This window comes from Macaca fascicularis, chromosome 1 (assembly GCF_037993035.2).
Source record: "Macaca fascicularis isolate 582-1 chromosome 1, T2T-MFA8v1.1".
NCBI classification, from domain to species: Eukaryota; Metazoa; Chordata; class Mammalia; order Primates; family Cercopithecidae; genus Macaca; species Macaca fascicularis.
In genome coordinates this window covers 117179524-117198365 of record NC_088375.1, presented here as the reverse complement: position 1 = coordinate 117198365, position 18842 = coordinate 117179524, and the positions used below count along the sequence as shown (strand labels likewise).

Here is an 18842-nt window from a genome sequence, read left to right as displayed (position 1 = left end):
CTCCCAGTGCAGCAGCACCACAGAGCTGCTGACCAGAAAGGCACAGTAACTCAGGATTATGGCTTTCTCCCCAGGGCTCTGTGGGGGAATCCCTCCGTGTAGGGGAAATTCTGGAATCCTGATCTCCCCCTTTCCCTGCACACATCCCACTCACAAATGCAGTCTTGTTCCTAGGTTCTGAGCCAGCAGCAATTTGCAAGCCTGCCCCTAATATTCCTTGCATACTGTCCTTCTGAAGGGCCTGACATGAGTAAGTACCCAAGAGATATATAGCCCCTCTATGGGGAAGCACCCACAGAGCTGGTCCCAAGGTGAAGGTGACCACTGTGGGGGGCAGGGGTGGGCCTTAAAAACTTGGCTTGTTTTGCTAAATTGCCATGACCCCATATTAAGGTCATTAGACAAAGATCACCTGGCCTAAGGCCAATAAAATGACACCATGACTTTCCCATCAAATCTGGCTGCTTCTCTCTTGGCTGCAGAAAATCATTAATATTTGTTCTCTCTTCAACAAATGGAAGAAAGAAGGAAGAGGCTAGAAGGCAGTTTCCTTGCATGAGCAGAAGTGAAATCAAATCTCAGCTTCTTGCCTCCCTCGTCCAAATCTCTCCTGCCTCAGGGCTTTCCACCAGGACCTGTCTGGAAAACTTATCTCAAGCTTTAAGGGCTTATGCCTGGGGCTCCTCTGGATGCGAAAAGAAATTCCCTCCCACACAGTACTTGCTATTACATGACTTACCCTATCATGCCTCATAAGACTTTATGAAGCTTCTGCCAACCACTTTAAAGGATAATTGTTCCCATACTGTTATATTCTGTTCCTGAACACTTAGGTCTTTTGGCAAAAGGTAGGGTCAATCACCAAATATAGGAAACGGATGAAAGGGTATGTCCTTGTACCTGACTGCAGAGCTTGGTGGCTTTGAGTCGTGGGGGCAGCAGAGGAGAAAAGCTGCCACCAGCAACTACATATAGAGAAACGGAGGCTGAGAGACCAGCCGATGTCAGGAGTGAGGGGGAGAGCAGCAGATCAGGGGAGTGTAGTGTCATGGAAACCAAAAGAAAGAGCTTCAGGGAGGTGGTGGGGACATCTGTGTTGAATGCTGAAGTGAAGACAAGATAAGAACAGAGGTGTAAACATTAGACTCGGCCATGTGGAGGTGATGAGAGGCATTGACAGGAACAGTATCTAGGTATAGTGGGGACAAAATCCATCTAGAGTAAGTTGAAAAGGAAATAAGAATATGTTGCTAAGCGCTTTATGTCTTAGCTCATCTAATTCCTATTACAATCTTATGATGTAGATTCTAATATTATCCCCATTTTACAGATGAGGAATCCAGGCACAGAGAAGATAATTAAATTGCTCAAGGTCACACAGTTAGAAAGTGTGACTCGGCTCACTGCAGAGTTGGATGGACCCAGACAACCGGGCTCCAACCTGTGCTTGAAACCTCTACCTCACTCTCCTTTTGCAATGCCACAAAACCAGGATGCACACTCACTCCAGGCAACACTAGCAACAAGTGCTGAAAAGGAAAAAAAGAGAGATGGGGTGGGTAGCTGGAGAGGTTGTGGGACCGAGACAGGGTTTTCTTTAAAGACAGAAAATCCTGATACACGGGTTGCACGCTGATGGGGATAATAGAGGTGCAGAGGAGAGATTGATGATGTCGGCTGGAGGAGGTGTTTGTGAGCTGGGAGATGAGATGGATCCAGAGCACAGAGGGGCTGACCTTTGATAGGAGCTGAGCAAATCCTCTGGTACCAGGAGGGGAGGCAGAGAAAAAGGGCACCCGGTGAGTGTAGCAGGTAGTTTCGGATGTGAAAAGATGAAGGAGTACCTGTCTGCTGGTTTCTCTTTTCTCAGTGAGGGGTAGAACAAGATAATCATCTGAGGCTGGGCTGGGGAGAAGGGATGTGGATTGTAAGAGGATTGAAGAGGGAAGAGAGGTATGAAATGGCCATTCTGGGGGTGGAGGTGCCAAGAAAACACAATGAGGAGGCAAGGCGGGGAGCTACAAGAGACAATTCCTACATTTTATGGATGCACTCTCTGTCTCTCAAATCTTTCATGGTTTTTATCTATGACATTTTTCATTTTAAATTGCAGAAAAAGAAGGAGGAAACCTGCCTGCCCTCTCTCCCATGATCCCTGTGCTGGCAGCAGCGGGAACACATCTGAAGTGATGTGATAGGAAATCAGAAGCATTGCAGGCGGATGGTTTGGGATTGTGAAAAGCGCATACAGAGAGAAATGTAGCCTGGGTTTCTTACCTGTAGAAACTTCATGGCTTTTCCTTTGTTTTCATCGAGACCCATCTGCAGCTCTGTAGCAGACTTCTTAAAGAAGAATGTGCAATGATAAATGATCCCAGGTGAAATTTATATCTGTCTGCATTAAATCCTTGTGCTTTTCTGGAGGAATCAGGGAGCACAGAGAGGCTGCTAATACAGACAATCACCTGGAGGTCTTGTTACACCACAGATTACCAGGCCCTGCCCCCAGAATTTCTGATTCTTTGCAGGATGGGGGGGATGAAAATTTGCATTTCTAATAATTCCCAGGTGGTGTGGATGCTGCTGGTTGGAAGACCATACTTTGAACATTAAGTTTGGATGGGGAAGGCCTTAGGGTTCATCTAGTTCACCACCTCAGGTGGCAGAGGATTTCCCACACCTCACAGCACAAGGATTAGAAAGAGGATATCTGAATCCATTGAAATCTCAAAAGATTCCAGACAGAAAATGTCCTTAAGTCCAGCTGCTATTGTTGGACTTGTTATTCCTCTCCCTCCCTCCAAGTCTCTGTTTTCTGCAAAAACACTGGAGGGAATAATTTGAGAGTAATTAACACATAAAGTGCTACTTACAAGACGCTGCTCTGAGCGCTTTACTTGCATTAACTCACTTAGTCTTTATAACAGCCCTGTGACCTAGGTGCTACTATTATTAATGCCCAATTTACTGATAAGGTAATGAAGACACAGAGAGGTTAAGTAACTTCCTTGAGGTCACCCAGCTAGGAAGTGGAGAGCTGGAATACATCCACAGATCAGACCAACTCCAGTATCCACGTTATTTCCACACTTTCATATGGCAAAAGTAAGTATGTATGAAGTCTGGGTCTCTCAGATTTGTGGATTCTTGGTGCTTGGGTAAAATGTGGTCTGCTAGGGTCCAACACAGTTCTTTTTTCTTTTTTTTTTTTGAGAGGGAGTCTCACTCTGTCGCCCAGGCTGGAGTGCAGTGGCGCGATCTCGGCTCACTGCAAGCTCCGCCTCCCGGGTTCACACCATTCTCCTGCCTCAGCCTCCCGTATAGCTGGGACTACAGGCGCCCGCCACCACGCCCGGCTAATTTTTTGTATTTTTTTTTTTAGTAGAGACGGGGTTTCGCCGTGTTAGCTAGGATTAAATGGCGCCCGGCCACTCAACACAGTTCTTAGCTAGGGTCCCTGGGCAATGTAAGATCATTGAAAAATCCTGTTTTGGCCGGGCACAGTGGCTCACGCCTGTAATCCCAGCACTTTGGGAGGCCGAGGTGGGCGGATCACGAGGTCAGAGGATCGAGACCATCCTGGCTACTACGGTGAAACCCCGTCTCTACTAAAAATACAAAAAATTAGCCAGGCGTGGTGGCGGGCGCCTGTAGTTCCAGCTACTTGGGAGGCTGAGGCAGGAGAATCACTTGAACCTGGGAGGCAGAGGTTGCAGTGAGCCGAGATTGTGCCTCTGCACTCAGCCTGGGCAACAGAGTGAGACTCCATCTCAAAAAAAAAAAAAAAAAAAAAAAAAAGAAAGAAAAAAAAAAAAAAAGAAACCCTGTTCTACCATTCTTTAAATGCATGGCCCTTGGACAAGCTGCGTACTTTATTCTGATTATCCCATTGACAAAATAAGGTGTTCTGACTTTCTGAATTTTTAAGTTAAGAAGGAGTTTAAATATATATATATATAAATATATATATTTATATAAATATATAATATATTTTTTGTATATTTTATATGTGTGTGTGTGTGTGTGTGTGTGTGTGTGTGTGTGTATATAGAGAGAGAGAGAGAGAGAGAGAGAGAGGTCTTGCTCTCTTACCCAGGCTGGAGTACAGTAACACCAAGGCTCACTGCAGCCTTAACCTCACAGGCTCAAGCAGTTCTCCCACCTCAGTCCCGAGTAGCTGGGACTACAGGTATATACCACCACATCTTGTTGATTTTTGTATTTTTTGTAGAGATGGGGTTTCACCATGTTGCCCAGGCTTGCCTCAAACTCCTGAACTCCTGGGCTCAAGTGATCCACCTGCTTCGGCCTCCCAAATTGCTGAGATTACGGGTATGAGCCACGGTGCCTGGCCAGCATATAATTCTCACTGAGTTTCAGTCACTCCTTACTCCTGCACTCATTCATCTAGAGCAGCTGCCTGAAGCAACACAGACCAACAATCCACAGTTTCCAGCCAATTCTGGGAAGAGCTCTGCCCTTGGCCAGCTAAGAATTTTTCTGCCATGACAGTAACTGAGGAGGTGCGTTTTTTGCCACTGATGAAGGGTTCTGCTTAAGTAGCAAGAGAATAAGCACAGCTGATTAGAAAGGTAATTTTTCAATAAAAGTCAGTATAGAAGACTAGGTAGTAACAGGTTGGTTCCTGCCACTGGCTGCCTAGGAGACATTGAGCAAGGTAATTTGCCTCAACATTTGCATCTATGAAATGGAGATAATTAGGACTATGAGACAGTTGAGCTAATTAAGCATTACCACGTGCTTGGTCATAGTCACATCGCTCCAACTGGCCCCTGAGGTTGTTGTTCTTGGTGTCAGCAGTGCCTCGGCAGAGATCTAGACGCTGAGCTTGTACACACTAGGACCTCCCAGATGCACCTCACCCACCCTGAAGCTCTTCGCCACCAGCTTTTAATGCTCTATACTGGAATTAAAAGAGTCAGACATTTAATAAGTCTAAATCCTAGCATCCTCAGGTTTAGAGAAGGAGTGTGTCTCAGACTCATGGCAACAAAAGGTGTGGTGGACTTTATTATTATCTTTTTTTCTTTTCTTTTCTTTTGTAGAATAAGAATCTACAGAACTCTACGAGTATTCTCATGACAACAAAAGGTGTGGTGGACTCTATTATTATTATTATTATTATTTTGTAGAATAAGAATCTAGAGAACTCCAGAGTTCTTTTAGAGCTAACTGAATTTAAGAGATCCCTGGGGCAATTAATCCAAAGTATACCCTCACTGCGACATCTATTTCAGGGTCAGAAGTGCCAGTGGAGTCGTGAAATTGAGCTTAACAAATTTTTATGGAGAGCCAACCGAGTACCATGGATTGTAGAGGGAGTTGCAAGTAATGAGTATAGCAATAGCTAACATTTATGGAGTTCTTAGGATGTGCCAGGTACATAATTATCACATGTCATTCATACAGCCCTAGGAGTTAGGTACTATTATCTGCCCCATTTCATAGATAGGGCAATTGAAGCTCTTGGAGGGTGAATGTTCATGGTGGAACAAGGATTTGAATCCAGATGCATAGCCATAGTGCTGCATTGCCTCCCTACCACAATGAGCAAGACAGAGTCCCAACCCTCAAGTAGTGAACGCTGGTGAGGGAAACAGGCACCAGGAACAGATATTCATAAACATGGCTGACTCTGAACATAAGATGGGCAACTGATGGCAACTAGAAAAATCCTGTAAGACTTCGAAGTGGAGGTGGCATTTGAGCTGAACATGGAAAGAAATGAGTAGCATTGCAACAGGTGGAGACGGGGGGAAAAGCGTAACGCTCAGAAAATCGTCTACCCCCGATGGGGGCAGGAACACAGGTGCCACCTATTTAAGTCTTTCTTCCAATGTACAATTTATCTTATTTTGCAGATTCCTGTCCTGTTCACAGGATGGACTCAGAAGGTTCTGAAGGCTCAGATTTTATAGGCTCAGGGAAGCTGAAAGTTGGACACCAATATGGCCTGTGCTGAGATCTCCTCAGCCCAGGCTCAAGCAAGATTTTCTTACCAGACAAGCTTCCATGGTGTTGCTCGGCACTGTTTTCCCCGACCATCAGGGTCTGAGATGTCTGAGCCAGGCACCAGCTGGCAAACTTAGGAGAAATGGGAAACCAAAATTCCAAAGCAAACTCCCTGAGCCTCCTTGTTCCAGGCTCCCTCGTTCTCTACTTCATCCACCTTCCTCTGGTAGAAAGATCCCTGCTCCTTCTCTACTCAGTAGCTTCCTTCCTGTGATGTTTTTATCAATCCCATTGTCACCAGTGATTTCAGATGAAACAGGGCAAATGTTTATGGATCACCAGCCTTGCGTGTTCCATGAGACTCCGCTCTGTTGACATTCATTAATCTCTATCCTGACCTCTTGCTACCTTTCTTGCCATTTATTCTCAGCTCTTTCCTTGACCCCCCCTCTTCCTCTGCCCACCCTTGAATGTTGGTGTTCTTCAGCTCTCCATCCCAGCCCCTTGCTTCTCTCCCTCCATGTGCTCTCCTTAGAAGCCACCCACTATGACTATTCCTTGCCCTTGAGCTATTGACACTCAGATGTCTATCCCCAGCCCTGACTTCTCCTAGTTTTAGCCTCATGCCTTCTGCTGCCCAGGGAGCATCCCTGTCTGAAGGTCCCAGGGGAATCTCAAGCTCAACACATTAACTAGATCTCCTCTCTCTTCCTTGTCCCCAACTCACTGCACCCAATCCAGAAACATGGAAGTCATTCCAGGATCTGCCCTTTGCCTCATCTACTCTTATTCTGCAGCATCCTACCTGCCCCTCCAATCATTGATCAAATATCACCAGTTTTAAGTCCAGTGTTTTCTGAATCCATTTTCCTCCTGGAGTTCTTTACTGTCACTCTCATCTATGCCAGTCCCTGTCATTCTGTATACTCTGACCACAACTGTTTCCCAACTCTTCTTCTGGCCTCCAGGCTTACTGCCCACCTGATGAAAACCACCTTGACCCCCTTCTGAAGGCTCTGAAGGCTCAGATTTTATAGGCTTAGGGATATTGAAAGTTGGACACCAATATGGCCTGTGCCTGTAATGGCTCCTCGTCACCACAAATCCCAGTTCTGAGTCTAGTGAAGAAGGCCCACTGTGGCCTGGTGTGATCACTCAGCCGCATCTCCCAGCATTCCCTGCCTCATCTTCATGTTGTGATGATAATACAGAGTAGTGTGCAGCTTTCCAACATACCATACTCATTCGTGAGTGTTACTGCATTTGATTTAATTCTGTTTCCTCTACTTAGACAGCCTTTTCCACCCTTCTTCACCTGGGTCATACGAACTCATTGTCCAAGACACAGCCCACCGATCCTCTGGCTCAGAAACCCTCCCCAAAAGCCTTGGGTGACGGAAGTGCTCCCGTTGCAGCCTGTGCTTATTGTCTCAGGACTTAAGGGTGGCACATTAGAGTTGTTATGTGGGAGTCTTTCTCCTCCATTAGGTTATGACCTTAACAGCATCTTGCATCTTTGTCACCTTTGCCCCATTGTCTAGTGCAATATTCAGGACATAGTAAGTGCTCAGTTAATATTGTTCACTGGAACTTAATCCCCTCAGAGCAAGGGTTTTCTACCCCTGTCCTCCGAGCAGGCACTCTGCAAATGTTCCATAAGTGAACGCTGCTGCTGTCGACAGCCGTGATGGGGAGAGGGGAAGAGGGTTCTAGTCACACAGCTCCTAAATGTGCACGGAGGCCAGGCATGGTAAAAACTGCACATCAGCATTCGATCCCTGAGCAGCGTGCATGCTGGGAGTGAGATCTGAAGGAATTAGGCTCTCTGGTAATTATGAATACTTAGGAGAATAACTCACCAGGTCTGCAGAGGATGGCAGGCCCTTTCATGAGCGTTCCCACATCACCACTGTTATGATCACCTCCAGAAGAGGTATTTTTATGAATGAAGGCCATTATGACAAAGGGAGAGGGTTGTTAGGGTCAAGAGTTCCCCCAGGCAGGCTCCACCTGCATCCCTAAGACGAGCTTTCATGATCCTGCTCCCCACTGAAGCTGCTCATTGGCCCTCTTCCTGGAGGCCCCTTGCACAAAGGATCTGCCACCCTCATGGACAGTCACTGCTTCTGAAACTGCAGAGCGTGAATAGCTAACAAGGCACGCAGGGGCCAACAAGAGGAGTCTCTGTTGATTCCAATGGGTTTCTGAAGGGTGGGGGATCCGAATTTTGAACATCCACCTCCTGCTAATCCTCCAGCAAAACCAGTCAGACTGGATGCAAAGCATTATGAGAGAGCCCACACATCCCATCTGACCTCCGAACAACGGAGCCACTTGTCATAGGAGGAGCGTTTCATGTCCTTGGGATCAAGGCTGGAGGAATGGGGGGCATGGGGAGCTGGGACTGGCAGGAGCAGGGGCAAGGGTAGCAGGGGGAAAGAGCTTGGGATTTCAGAGCAAGATCCCCGCATGCACAGTTTCACAGTCACCCGGCCTTAACTTCTCTGAGGTGATAACGAGCCCTCACAAGGCAGTGGTGGACACACTGCTCTAAGCCACCTGGTGCAGGGCAGGGAAAGAGGCGCTCACAAAATGCTGGCTCCTCTGACATAGGTGCTTCTTAGGGACATCCTCTCAGGGCAGAAGGGTCTAGAGGAAAGCCCCCGCCACCCACTGCTTCTCCTGGAGCACAGTGCTCTAGCCAGGCACAAGGGAGGGGAAAAGTGCTGCCGCAGCCACCCCCGCCAGCCCTGAAGAGCTCCCCACCCCTGCTACCAGGCAAGTGATTTCAGATAAATGTGAATCAAGTCGGCGGGAGCTGATATTTTGTTTCAAGGAAAAGAATTTTCTAGGCTGCCTCTGGGAAGTAACATTACTGTCTTAGTCTCTTCACAAACTTTTCACAGTTGACCTGAGGATTCCTTTCCTCTCTCCTTCCCTCTCTTCTTTTCTTCCTTTTGTGGGAAAAAGAAACAGAAATTGGAGGACGAATCCTTCAAACAACCTCTAGAACCACCAAGTATCAGTCTCCCTAAACACTGTCCTGAGTTGTGACTGACATTGGATCAATCATGTCAAGAAAACCCTGCACTTTCCATCTCTTTCTCTCCAGGACGGTAAATGCTGTTCTGAGGGAAAAAGAGGCAACTAGAATGTAGCTCAGGGGAGAAGCAAAATGTAGGGGAGAGGACTTGCTTCCTTCTTCCTCTCTGGAGAGTTCAGCAGCAGCAGCAGCAGCAGCAGCAAGTTCTCCTCTCCAAGGAGCTCCTAGGAAAACTAGGGACCCCACCTTTGAGCTGGGTGGGGGGCTGGGGAAGGGTGTTGGTGAGAATTGCTCAGGAGTAGCAGGAAATCACACCCACAGAGAAATGAAAGTACATTCTCCTCCTTCCCCCTGGGCGCCGCATAAAGGGTCCTCCTGCATCCCCTCCACCGTCGCAGTCGTGGATTCCCTGCCATCCCGCAATGCAGCCCACACCAGCCTGCTCGGTGTCCCCAAAACGGTGCTCACAGCCTTGACATCTCAGGGGAATGCCCAGCCTGGCACACACTCCCCTCAGTCCAAGCTGCCCAGCAAGGGCCAGCCCTCCATGGCAGGCCACCAACCAAAAACCTCCCTAACCCTGAGCAGGTGCCCTGAGCAGCTGAGGTGGGATGTTAAGTAAAGTCCAGTTAGGCTTTTGTCTGGCCAGGCTCCCGCTGGACCAGATAAAATTATAGGTGGGGTCCTATGGGACAGCCCAGCAGTGCTCAGCACCCCCAAAAAACCTCACTGCTGTTCCCTTCACCCATAAGGATAGACAGAAGTGTATATACTACCTCCAGAAGAGGATCTGCCCCAGGGAAGCCATGGCTGGGGAAGGTTCCCAGCGTATCTGGGTACTGGCTGAGTGGAGCTGCTGCTGCCCTCCTTGGTGACTCACAACCAGCTCCCGTGTGCTGGCCTTAAATAGTGTGTTCAGGACGGGAGTGGTGCATGCACCTGTAGACAGCTCAGGTATGAGGAAACTGGCTGTGCAGAATTCCCTGCAGGCACAGTGGCTGCCTGCTCCAGCCAGCCAAGCCAGGGGCTCAGAGCTGCCTTTCCAAGCCTTGACTTTGGGAGAGGGTGACGGGGAAAAGCTTCCCAGGCCCTTGCTTCAGGGCTTGTATTCAGCAGGACTTTCCTCCTGACTGTGGAAGGGAGCTGTAGGGAGGGAGATTTAATCTCAAAATAAGAAAGGACTGGAATAACTCAAAGTGTCAGGCTATGCTAGGAGCCTGGGGGCCAGGAGTCCCCATCTCTGCTGATAGATGATGCTCACAGGCTGGGTCACCACTGGTCAGGTCTCTCATGGAGGAGACTCATGCTGGGGGACCTCAGGAAGGCCATGAGCTGAAGTGACAAGACCACTGAGTTTGTAACTCAAGACTGTCTCCTGAGATGCCCAGCTGGGTGTGCAATTCTCTTCCAGTTTCATTTCAGTGGGAGCGGGAGAGGGCCAGCACTTCCCACCTTGCAATTTTTTTGACACTCCAAAAAGACACTGAACATGCTCTGCTTCAACTGGCCCTCTCTCTGGAGATCCCAAGACCCAGAAGCATTGCTGTCAAAGGTGAGTGGGTTAGCAAAAATCTCTGACATTTCATCCAGCAGATTGCCAACTAGGCAAGATTCTCGTTAAAGCCTAAGCCTTGCTTTCTCTCTCTCTCTCTCTCTCTTTCTCTCTCCTTATTGTTTCCTCCAGCCCCCAGGAGAACCTTGGACGGGAAAGTTTCATGACTGGTTGCCCAGTTTACTGCTGCTGCTGACTGACTATGTTTGCAGTGAAGGTGCTCCAGGCCTTCAGCAGCATCCTCCTAGGGTTGGCGTATGGGCAGGTGGAGCAACCATTGAGTAAAGATGGTGCAGGAAGGGAGAACTGAGTGATGAAAAGAAGGCAACAGGAGAGGGCAAGGTCACAGTGGAAAGACCTTCAGAGTCACACAGCTAGGTTCAATTCCTGGATTCCTAATTCATCATGTGGCTTTGAGAACATCACTTTACTTCAAGGCGTGTCTCACTGGGCTGGAGTGAGGAATAAATGAGAGGGGGTCTATGTGCCTTCCCTTCCCCAGAGTAAGTAAAGGGCGATGCCCTGGAATCTATGCAGCACCGGTGCTGAGTGGGTCCTTCCCGGGTCTGGGGAAGCTGAGGGCAGTGGGAGCAGTGGTTTCTGTAATTCCAATCAAAGGCACAGGGATTCTGCCCTGCCCCTCAGTGAGCCTTAAGAAGAGCAGCCTCAGCTGGGCACTGCGGCTCAAGCTTATAATCCCAATATTTTGGAGGGCCAAGGTAGGAGGAATTTTTTTTTTTTTAAGACTGAGTCTCGCTTTGTCATCTAGGTTGGAGTGCAATGGCGCAATCTTGGCTCACTGTGACCTCTGCCTCCCAGGTTCAAGTGATTCTCCTGCCTCAGCATCCCAAGTAGATGGGGTTACAGATGCGCCACCACACCCAGCTAATTTTTGTATTTTTAGTAGAGACGGGGTTTCTCCATATTGGCGAAGCTGGCCTCAAACTCCCGACCTCAAGTTATCCACCCACCTCGACCTCCCAAAGTAATGGGATTACAGGCATGAGCCACTGCGCCTGGCCGGTAGGAGGAATTCTTGAGCCTAGCAGTTCGAAACTAGCCTGAGCAGTATAGTGAGACTTCGTCTCTGCAAAATTAAAAAAAAAAAAAAAACAGAATCCTTCTTGTAGGAGGCAGACAAACAAAAAATTAGCTGGGCATATAGTCCCAGCTGCTCAGGAGACTGGGTGGGAGGATCACTTGAGTGGGAGGTTGAAGCTACAGAGAGCCATGATCATGCTACTGCACTCCATGCTGGGCAACACAGCAAGACACTATCTCAAAAAATAAAATAAAATAAAAAACAAAAAAAGCAGCCCCACCTCAAACATCCTGGGGCAGAGTCATGGAGTTTCTCTCTTCTAGCCATGCATCATCACTACAGGAACAGCTAAGGATGACCCTGGAGGGAAAATCAAGAACCCAGCAGAGACACCTCCAAGTAAGAGGGAAAATGCCGCTGAAGCGGCCCGCCTGTTAGAGGGCAGGCATTACCTGGCAGGGATGTGGAGCTGAAAAGCATTCTGCTGCCTCTGGAGAAGCAAATGGACAGTACTCTGGTTCTGACTCCAAAACCTGAAGAGTATCACACACAAAATAATGAGGGAAATCATTGCAAATCTACAGCCCAAACGTGTGTGTGTGCACGTGTGCACGTGCGTGCATGTGTAAAGAAAGAATCTTGGAAACATGGAACTCTCCAGCATTTGAAAGCCTCTCTTGGTTCCCCTGACACTGTTTTCTGAGACTCTCACTAATGCCCCTTACTGCCTTGTGCCCAGGCCCTTTTCCTTCACCTCTCCCATAAGTGATAGGGGTCCCTGTGGTCCTGTCCTCTGCCTTTTCTTCTCATAGCATGTATGTGTCCTGGGTGACCTCGTCCACTGCTCTGCTTCAACTGCTCCTCTCTCTGGAGATCACAATATCTGCATCCTCACCTCCCTTCCCTTGACCAAACCCCAACCCCACACACCCAGCTGCTTAGTGGACATCTCTACTCGGCTGTTTAGAAGGCACCATCCCCCATCTCTAACCCGGCTACTCCCCCTAGGTCACACTTTTTGGAACACAACAGCATCCCACACTAGGCTGCACAGTCAGAAACCTCAAAGCCACCCTTTATTCCGCCTGCCCATCTCCCTACATCCCTGATTCCTCCTCCTTGTGTTAGTCTACTGAGGCTGCCATAAAAAAGTACCATAGACTGGTGGTTGAAACAATAGAAATGTATTTTCTCATAATTCTGGAGGCTGCACAGCTGAGATCAAGATGTCAGTGGAGTTGGTTTCTCCTGAGGCCTCTCTCCTTGGCTTGTAGATAGTGTCTTCTCCCTGTGTCTTCACATGGCCTTCCCTCTGTGTGTGTCTGTCCTGATCTCTTCTTCTTCTTCTTTTTTTTTTTTTTTGAGACAGAGTTTCACTCTTGTCGCCCAGGCTGGAGTGCAATGGCGTGATCTCGGCTTACTGCAACCTCCACCTCCCAGGTTCAAGCAATTATCCTGCCTCAGCCTCCCAGGTAGCTGGGATTACAGGCACCCGCCACCATGCCCAGCTAATTTTTTGTATTTTTAGTAGAGATAGGGTTTCACCACATTGGACAGGCTGGTCTCGAATTCCTGACCTCAGGCGATCCACCCGCCTCGGCCTCCCTAAGAGCTGGGATTATAGTGCTAGCCCTAATCTCCTCTTCTTATAAGAACACCAGTCATATTGGATTAGGGCCCACCCTAATGATCTCATTTTAACTTAATTGCTTCTTTGGAGGCCTTATCACCAAATACAGGGGGTTAGGAGTTTATGAAATCTGGGGAGAGACATAATTCAGCCCGTAAAACTCCTCTATGCCTCCTAAATCCATCCCTTCTCTCTATCCCCAATACTATTGCCCAGATTTCCTCCCTCATCATTTCCAATTTGAATTACATTATTAAATAGTGTCCTTCTCCTAGTCTGCCTCTCCCTGTGCTGATCCACCCACTTCCACTAGAGTGATCTTTCTCTTTTTTTTTTTTTTTTGAGACGGAGTCTCACGCTGTTGCCCAGGCTGGAGTGCAGTGGCAGGATCTCGGCTCACTGCAAGCTCCGCCTCCCGGGTTCCCGCCATTCTCCTGCCTCAGCCTCCTGAGTAGCTGGGACTACAGGCGCCCGCCACCGCGCCCGGCTAATTTTTTGTATTTTTAGTAGAGACGGGGTTTCACTGTGGTCTCGATCTCCTGACCTTGTGATCCGCCCGCCTCGGCCTCCCAAAGTGCTGGGATTACAGGCTTGAGCCACCGCGCCCGGCCGAGTGATCTTTCTCAAATGCAAATCTGATGAGGCACTTGCCTGCTTGAAATGACCAATGCCTCTCCAGAACCTGTGGTCTGGCGTCTGCCTACCTGTCCAGATTTTTCCCTCACGTCCCCTCTTCTCATTCTGTGGACCAGCTCTACTGCGCTGCTTCAGGTTGCTCTAAAATGCCTGCCAGCATGTTCTCCCAAGCCATCCTGCCTTTACATACGTTGCTCTTTCTACTTGGAATCCATCCCTGCCTTTTTCTTGTTTTATATAAAAGTTATGGGAAACATTCCAAACAACTACCATCTGGCAGGTGCCATGCTCTGGGCTCCCATGTGAACCTGGTGCCACTTACTATGTTCCTAAATTGGGACCATTGAATTGTCTGTCTCCTTCACTAGACACACCTTAGAAATAGAAAGGTGTCTTACTCATTTTTGTATTTCACACCAGCATAAGGCATGCATGCACAGAGTAAGCAATCATTAAATGTTTGTTGGATAAATGCACATTTTTCTTTCACAGCACACAGTAATGGTACTATTTTCCATTTATGCATCTATCTCGTTGCTAGTCTGTGAGCTCCTGGAGGGTAAAAACTAGGCCTCATTCATCTTTTTTTGTTATCAGGTCCTAGCACCGTGCCAGGCATAAAAAGCACTCAGTAACATTTGATGGATGAGTGAGCAGGGATCAACCTGGGGTGTGATCAATCAAACATTTTCTGGAGGAGATGTCTTGTGAGCTGGATTGACACTATTAGAGGCAGCAGAGAACAAATCGCATTTGAGATAGAGGAACAATTGATGATTAAGACAAAGGTAAGGCAGATGTAGGAGATAAGCACAAAATCTATTCTCTCCTTGTTGATCTTGGGGAAAGAGACAGAGACTGCTTAATGTATCTGGAATCAAAATGTCTTATGAATTTTTTTAAAAAATTATTTAAATCATCCAGTCACCTGGAGTTCTATTTTCTCTTTGTGTATCTGCACATTTTCGTGTGTATAAGGCTTACATTTCCTTGGAATCACAGCACATTCTGGCTCTGATAGGAAGAGCACCTGCCTGTGAGTAAGTGTGGGTCTAGCCAGTTGTTCCAAGTGTTGGCACAGAAGCGGGCTCTGTGCTGTGCTTGTGACTGGACTAGGCATGTTGCAAGCCACTCCCCTGGTGGTCTCTGGCATCCAGACAAGGGGAATGCAGTGGCACCTAGGCAGGGGTGTCCATGACCCCAAAGCCCCAGAGGGGGTGTTACAGCATGCTAATTAGTTCTTATAGTCCCAGTTTCTGCTGCCTAGTGGACAGTGGCATGTTAACAGCTCTGTGAGTTCCTCGCCCCACTCTGGCCAGCAGCTCTGGGGCTAACTTGGCACCACCACTGCTTTCCGTCACATGGGGCAGCTGCCCTTCACCGGTGGAGGGCAGGGGGCCACAGTGTTACAGCTTTCTGTGTCCCCTCATTTGATGGGTCCTAAGTTCTTGTCCCATGTCCAAGAAGAATGAGGTCATGCTGACAATTGAAGGGTTGGGCCTGAACAAGGCCTGGGCAGGGGCATTGCTGACAGGAGCTCTCCGACTGGCAGAGTGATCAAGAAAAATCCTGTGTCATTGTGACCTCTGGAGTAATGGCTGGCAATTGTTTGTCTACACCTTAGCAGAATTCAGGCTCCCTTATCCTCCTAGCCTGGTGGTCTGTTACTGGTTTTACAAAGGCAGTTAAGTTTGGGGGAAGAGCTATTCTCACTTAAACTATAAACTAAATGTCTCCCAAAATTAGCTTGGCCCAAGCCCAGTAATAAGTGTAGCTTGAAGGCTAAAGGTCAGAAGTGAGTTGGCTAGATCAGATCTCCCCAACTGCCATAATTTTCTCACTTATAATTTTTGTAAAGGCAGTTTCAATTCTGAGAAACACCTTGTCAATAGCAGGAATTTGGAATCCTGCTAAAGGAGAAGAGATCTTATAATATTCTGCAGAGCTGGGAAGAGCAGACCTTGTAGTCTTAATATAGCAAACTTCAAAAAGGTTAATTGAAGGGGATGCTGACATCTGGTAAAATATTAAGGAGCTATCACTTTATCTGAGACCTTGACTTTCTTCTGCTAGTTACTAGCACCTCCATATAAGGGAAGGGCTGATTGCTTCATCACTGGCCAGGCTGAGGACCAGTATCTGAGGCAGATGCTATGCTTCTTCTCCATTCCTCCTTCCTCATCCTTCAGCCAGAAGCCTTCAGACATCAATTCCTGGCAGCCCTGCCTATTGGTTTACCAGTTCACAAATTTGTGTGACCCCTACTGTTATCACTAAGTCAGAATGTCCTGGGGCCTGAGTGGAATCTCTGGTCAGCATACCCCAATTGATTTATTTATTTGACACAGGGTCTGACTCTGTTGCCCAAGCTGCAGTGCAGTGGCGTGATCTCAGCTCACTGCAACCTCCACCTTCTGGGATCAGGTGATCCTCCCATCTCAGTCTCCTTAGCAGCTGGGACTACAGGTGTGCACGACCACACCCAGCTAATTTTCATATTTTTAGTAGAGATAGGTTTTCAACATGTTTCACAGGTTTTGGCCAGGTTGGTCTCGAACTCCCGGCCTCAAGTAATCTGCCCACCTTGGCTTCCCAAAGTGCTTGGATTATAGGCATGAGCCTGTGAGGAAGGATCCGTTCCACGCCTCTCTCCTTGGCTTGTAGATGGCCATCTTCTCTTTATGTCTCTTCATATCATCTTTACTCTATGCATCTGCCTCTGTGTCCAAACTTTTTCTTTTTTTTTTTTTTTTTGAGACGGAGTCTTGCTCTGTCACCCAGGCTGGAGTGCAGTGGCCGGATCTCAGCTCACTGCAAGCTCCGCCTCCCGGGTTTATGCCGTTCTCCTGCCTCAGCCTCCCGAGTAGCTGGGACTACAGGCACCCGCCACCTCGCCCGGCTAGTTTTTTTGTATTTTTTAGTAGAGATGGGGTTTCACCGTGTTAGCCGGGATCGTCTCTCGATCTCCTGGCCTCGTGATCCGCCCGTCTCGGCCTCCCAAAGTGCTGGGATTACAGGCTTGAGCCACCGCGCCCGGCCAAAACTTTTTCTTTTTATAAGGACACTGTTCATACTGGATTTAGACCCACCCTAATGACCTCATTGTAACTTGAATACCTCTAAAGATCCTAACTCCAGGCCGGGCGCGGTGGCTCACGCCTGTAATTCCAGCACTTTGGAAGGCCGAGGTGGGCGGATCATGAGGTCAGGAGTTCAAGACCAGGGTGGCCAACATGGTGAAACCCCATCTCTACTAAAAATACAAAAATTAGCCATTCGTAGTGGTGCATACCTGTAATCCTAGCTACTGGGGAGGCTGAGGCAGGAGAATCACTTGAACCCAGGAGGCAGAGGTTGTAGTGAGCCAACATCATGCCATTGCACTCCAGCCTGGGTGACAGAGCAAGACTTTTTCTCAAAAAAAAAAAAAAAAAAAAAAATTCTAACTCCAAATGAAGTCCCATTCTGAGGTACTAAAGGGGGATGGTTAGGACTCTAGTATATCTTTTTGGGAGGTGCAATGGACTGAATATGTCCTTCCAAAATGCATATGTTGAAATCCTAACCCCTGATGTGATGGCACTGGGAGACGGGACCTCTGGGAGGTGATTAGATCATGATGGAGGAGCCCTCATGAATAAGATTGAGTGCCTTTATGAAAGGGACCCCCGGCCGGACACAGCGGCTCACGCCTGTAATCCCAACACTTTGAGAGGCTGAGGTGGGCGGATTACCTGAGGTCAGGAGTTTGAGACCACCCTGGCCAACATGGGGAAACCTGGTCTCTACTAAAAAAATACAAAAATTAGCCGGGTGTGGTGGTGGGTGCCTATCATCCCAGCTACACTGGAGGCTGAGGCAGGAGAATCATTTGAACCTAGGGGGCGGAGGTTGCAGTGAGCTGAGATTGCGCCATTGCACTCCAGCCTGGGCAGCAGAGCAAAACTCTATAGCAACAACAACAACAACAACAAAAGCTGGGAGACCCCCGAGAGCTCTCTCACCTTCTCTCTTCCATGTGAGGAAAAACGAAAGCTCAGCAGTCTGCATCCCGGAAGAGAGCCCTCACCACAACCTGACCATGTTGGCACCCTGATCTTGAACTTTCAGCCTCAGAATTGTAAGAAATACATGTTTGTTGTTTAAACTACCCAGTTCACGGTATTCTGTTAGAGCAGCCCAAATGGATTAAGATAGTGGGACACAATTCGATCCTAATGTTCCCTGGAGGAGGCCCACTTTCCTTCCTTTCTCCACTCTGCTGCTCCTGACTACACACACGCTGTCTGCTCTGAGCAAGATGCAAGAACTTGGAGAGAAAGGTTGGGTGTGAGGTTAATTTGACTCTGAGACACATTATCACAGGCCAGGGATGATGTGCTGGCCTACCCAGTGAGATGGGCTCCCCAGCCTGCTTTTGACTCCAGGTGTGTGCTTTTTCAAAGCTGCACATCAACAGAAAGGACAATGATGGAGGATGAAATGTTCCCAAATATTTGCTGTCCCTTCTTAGGGGAAGATTGTACTTCGCTACCCTGTTGACAGCAGGATTGGTCATGTAACTTGCTTTGGCCAATGAAATATGAATGGGAGGGACATGGGCTATTTCCAAGGGGAGGCTGCAAGACGCAGTGTGTGCTTGGTTGTGCTTTCTCTCCCTTTGGGCAAGATCGGTAATGTCCTAGATGGAAGTGGTCCACTGGTCTGGGGCCTGGAGGAAGGTTCATATGGAACCGAGCTCATACCAAACTGTGATGGGCATGTAGGATGAGCCAGAAATAAACCATACTGTTAAAAGCCACTGAGACTTAAAAGTTGCTTGTTACTGGTCATAACTTTGCCAATCCCGAATGAAAAAACAACCTTCCCAAATAGAGGAGAACTGGGCTTTAGCTAAGAATATATTGGTGGAGTGAGCACAAAGGTGAATTCTAAATGGATCAAACTTTATATGTGATGAATGAAA

General features: G+C 48.0%; 1 protein-coding gene across 11 annotated transcripts in view; it reads right to left on the bottom strand.

Annotated features, from left to right (window-relative positions):
* Window positions 1-18842, bottom strand: part of VTCN1 (V-set domain containing T cell activation inhibitor 1) — a 95038-nt gene that overhangs the window by 61110 nt on the left and 15086 nt on the right. For 3 of the 11 annotated variants that reach the window (XM_045364833.2, XM_005542192.4, XM_073998167.1), the window contains exon 1: window positions 9793-9896. The exons of 6 other annotated variants lie outside the window; for them this stretch is intronic. Coding sequence is in view for 1 of the 5 variants with exons in the window: in XM_005542192.4 (XP_005542249.1) it covers window positions 9793-9824 (32 nt within the window). In the remaining 4 variants the exon portion in view is untranslated. Of the gene's footprint in view, window positions 1-2277; window positions 2464-9792; window positions 9897-18842 lie in introns of those variants that run through there. 2 more of the 11 variants (XM_045364801.3, XM_065547204.2) reach the window with 1 other exon arrangement.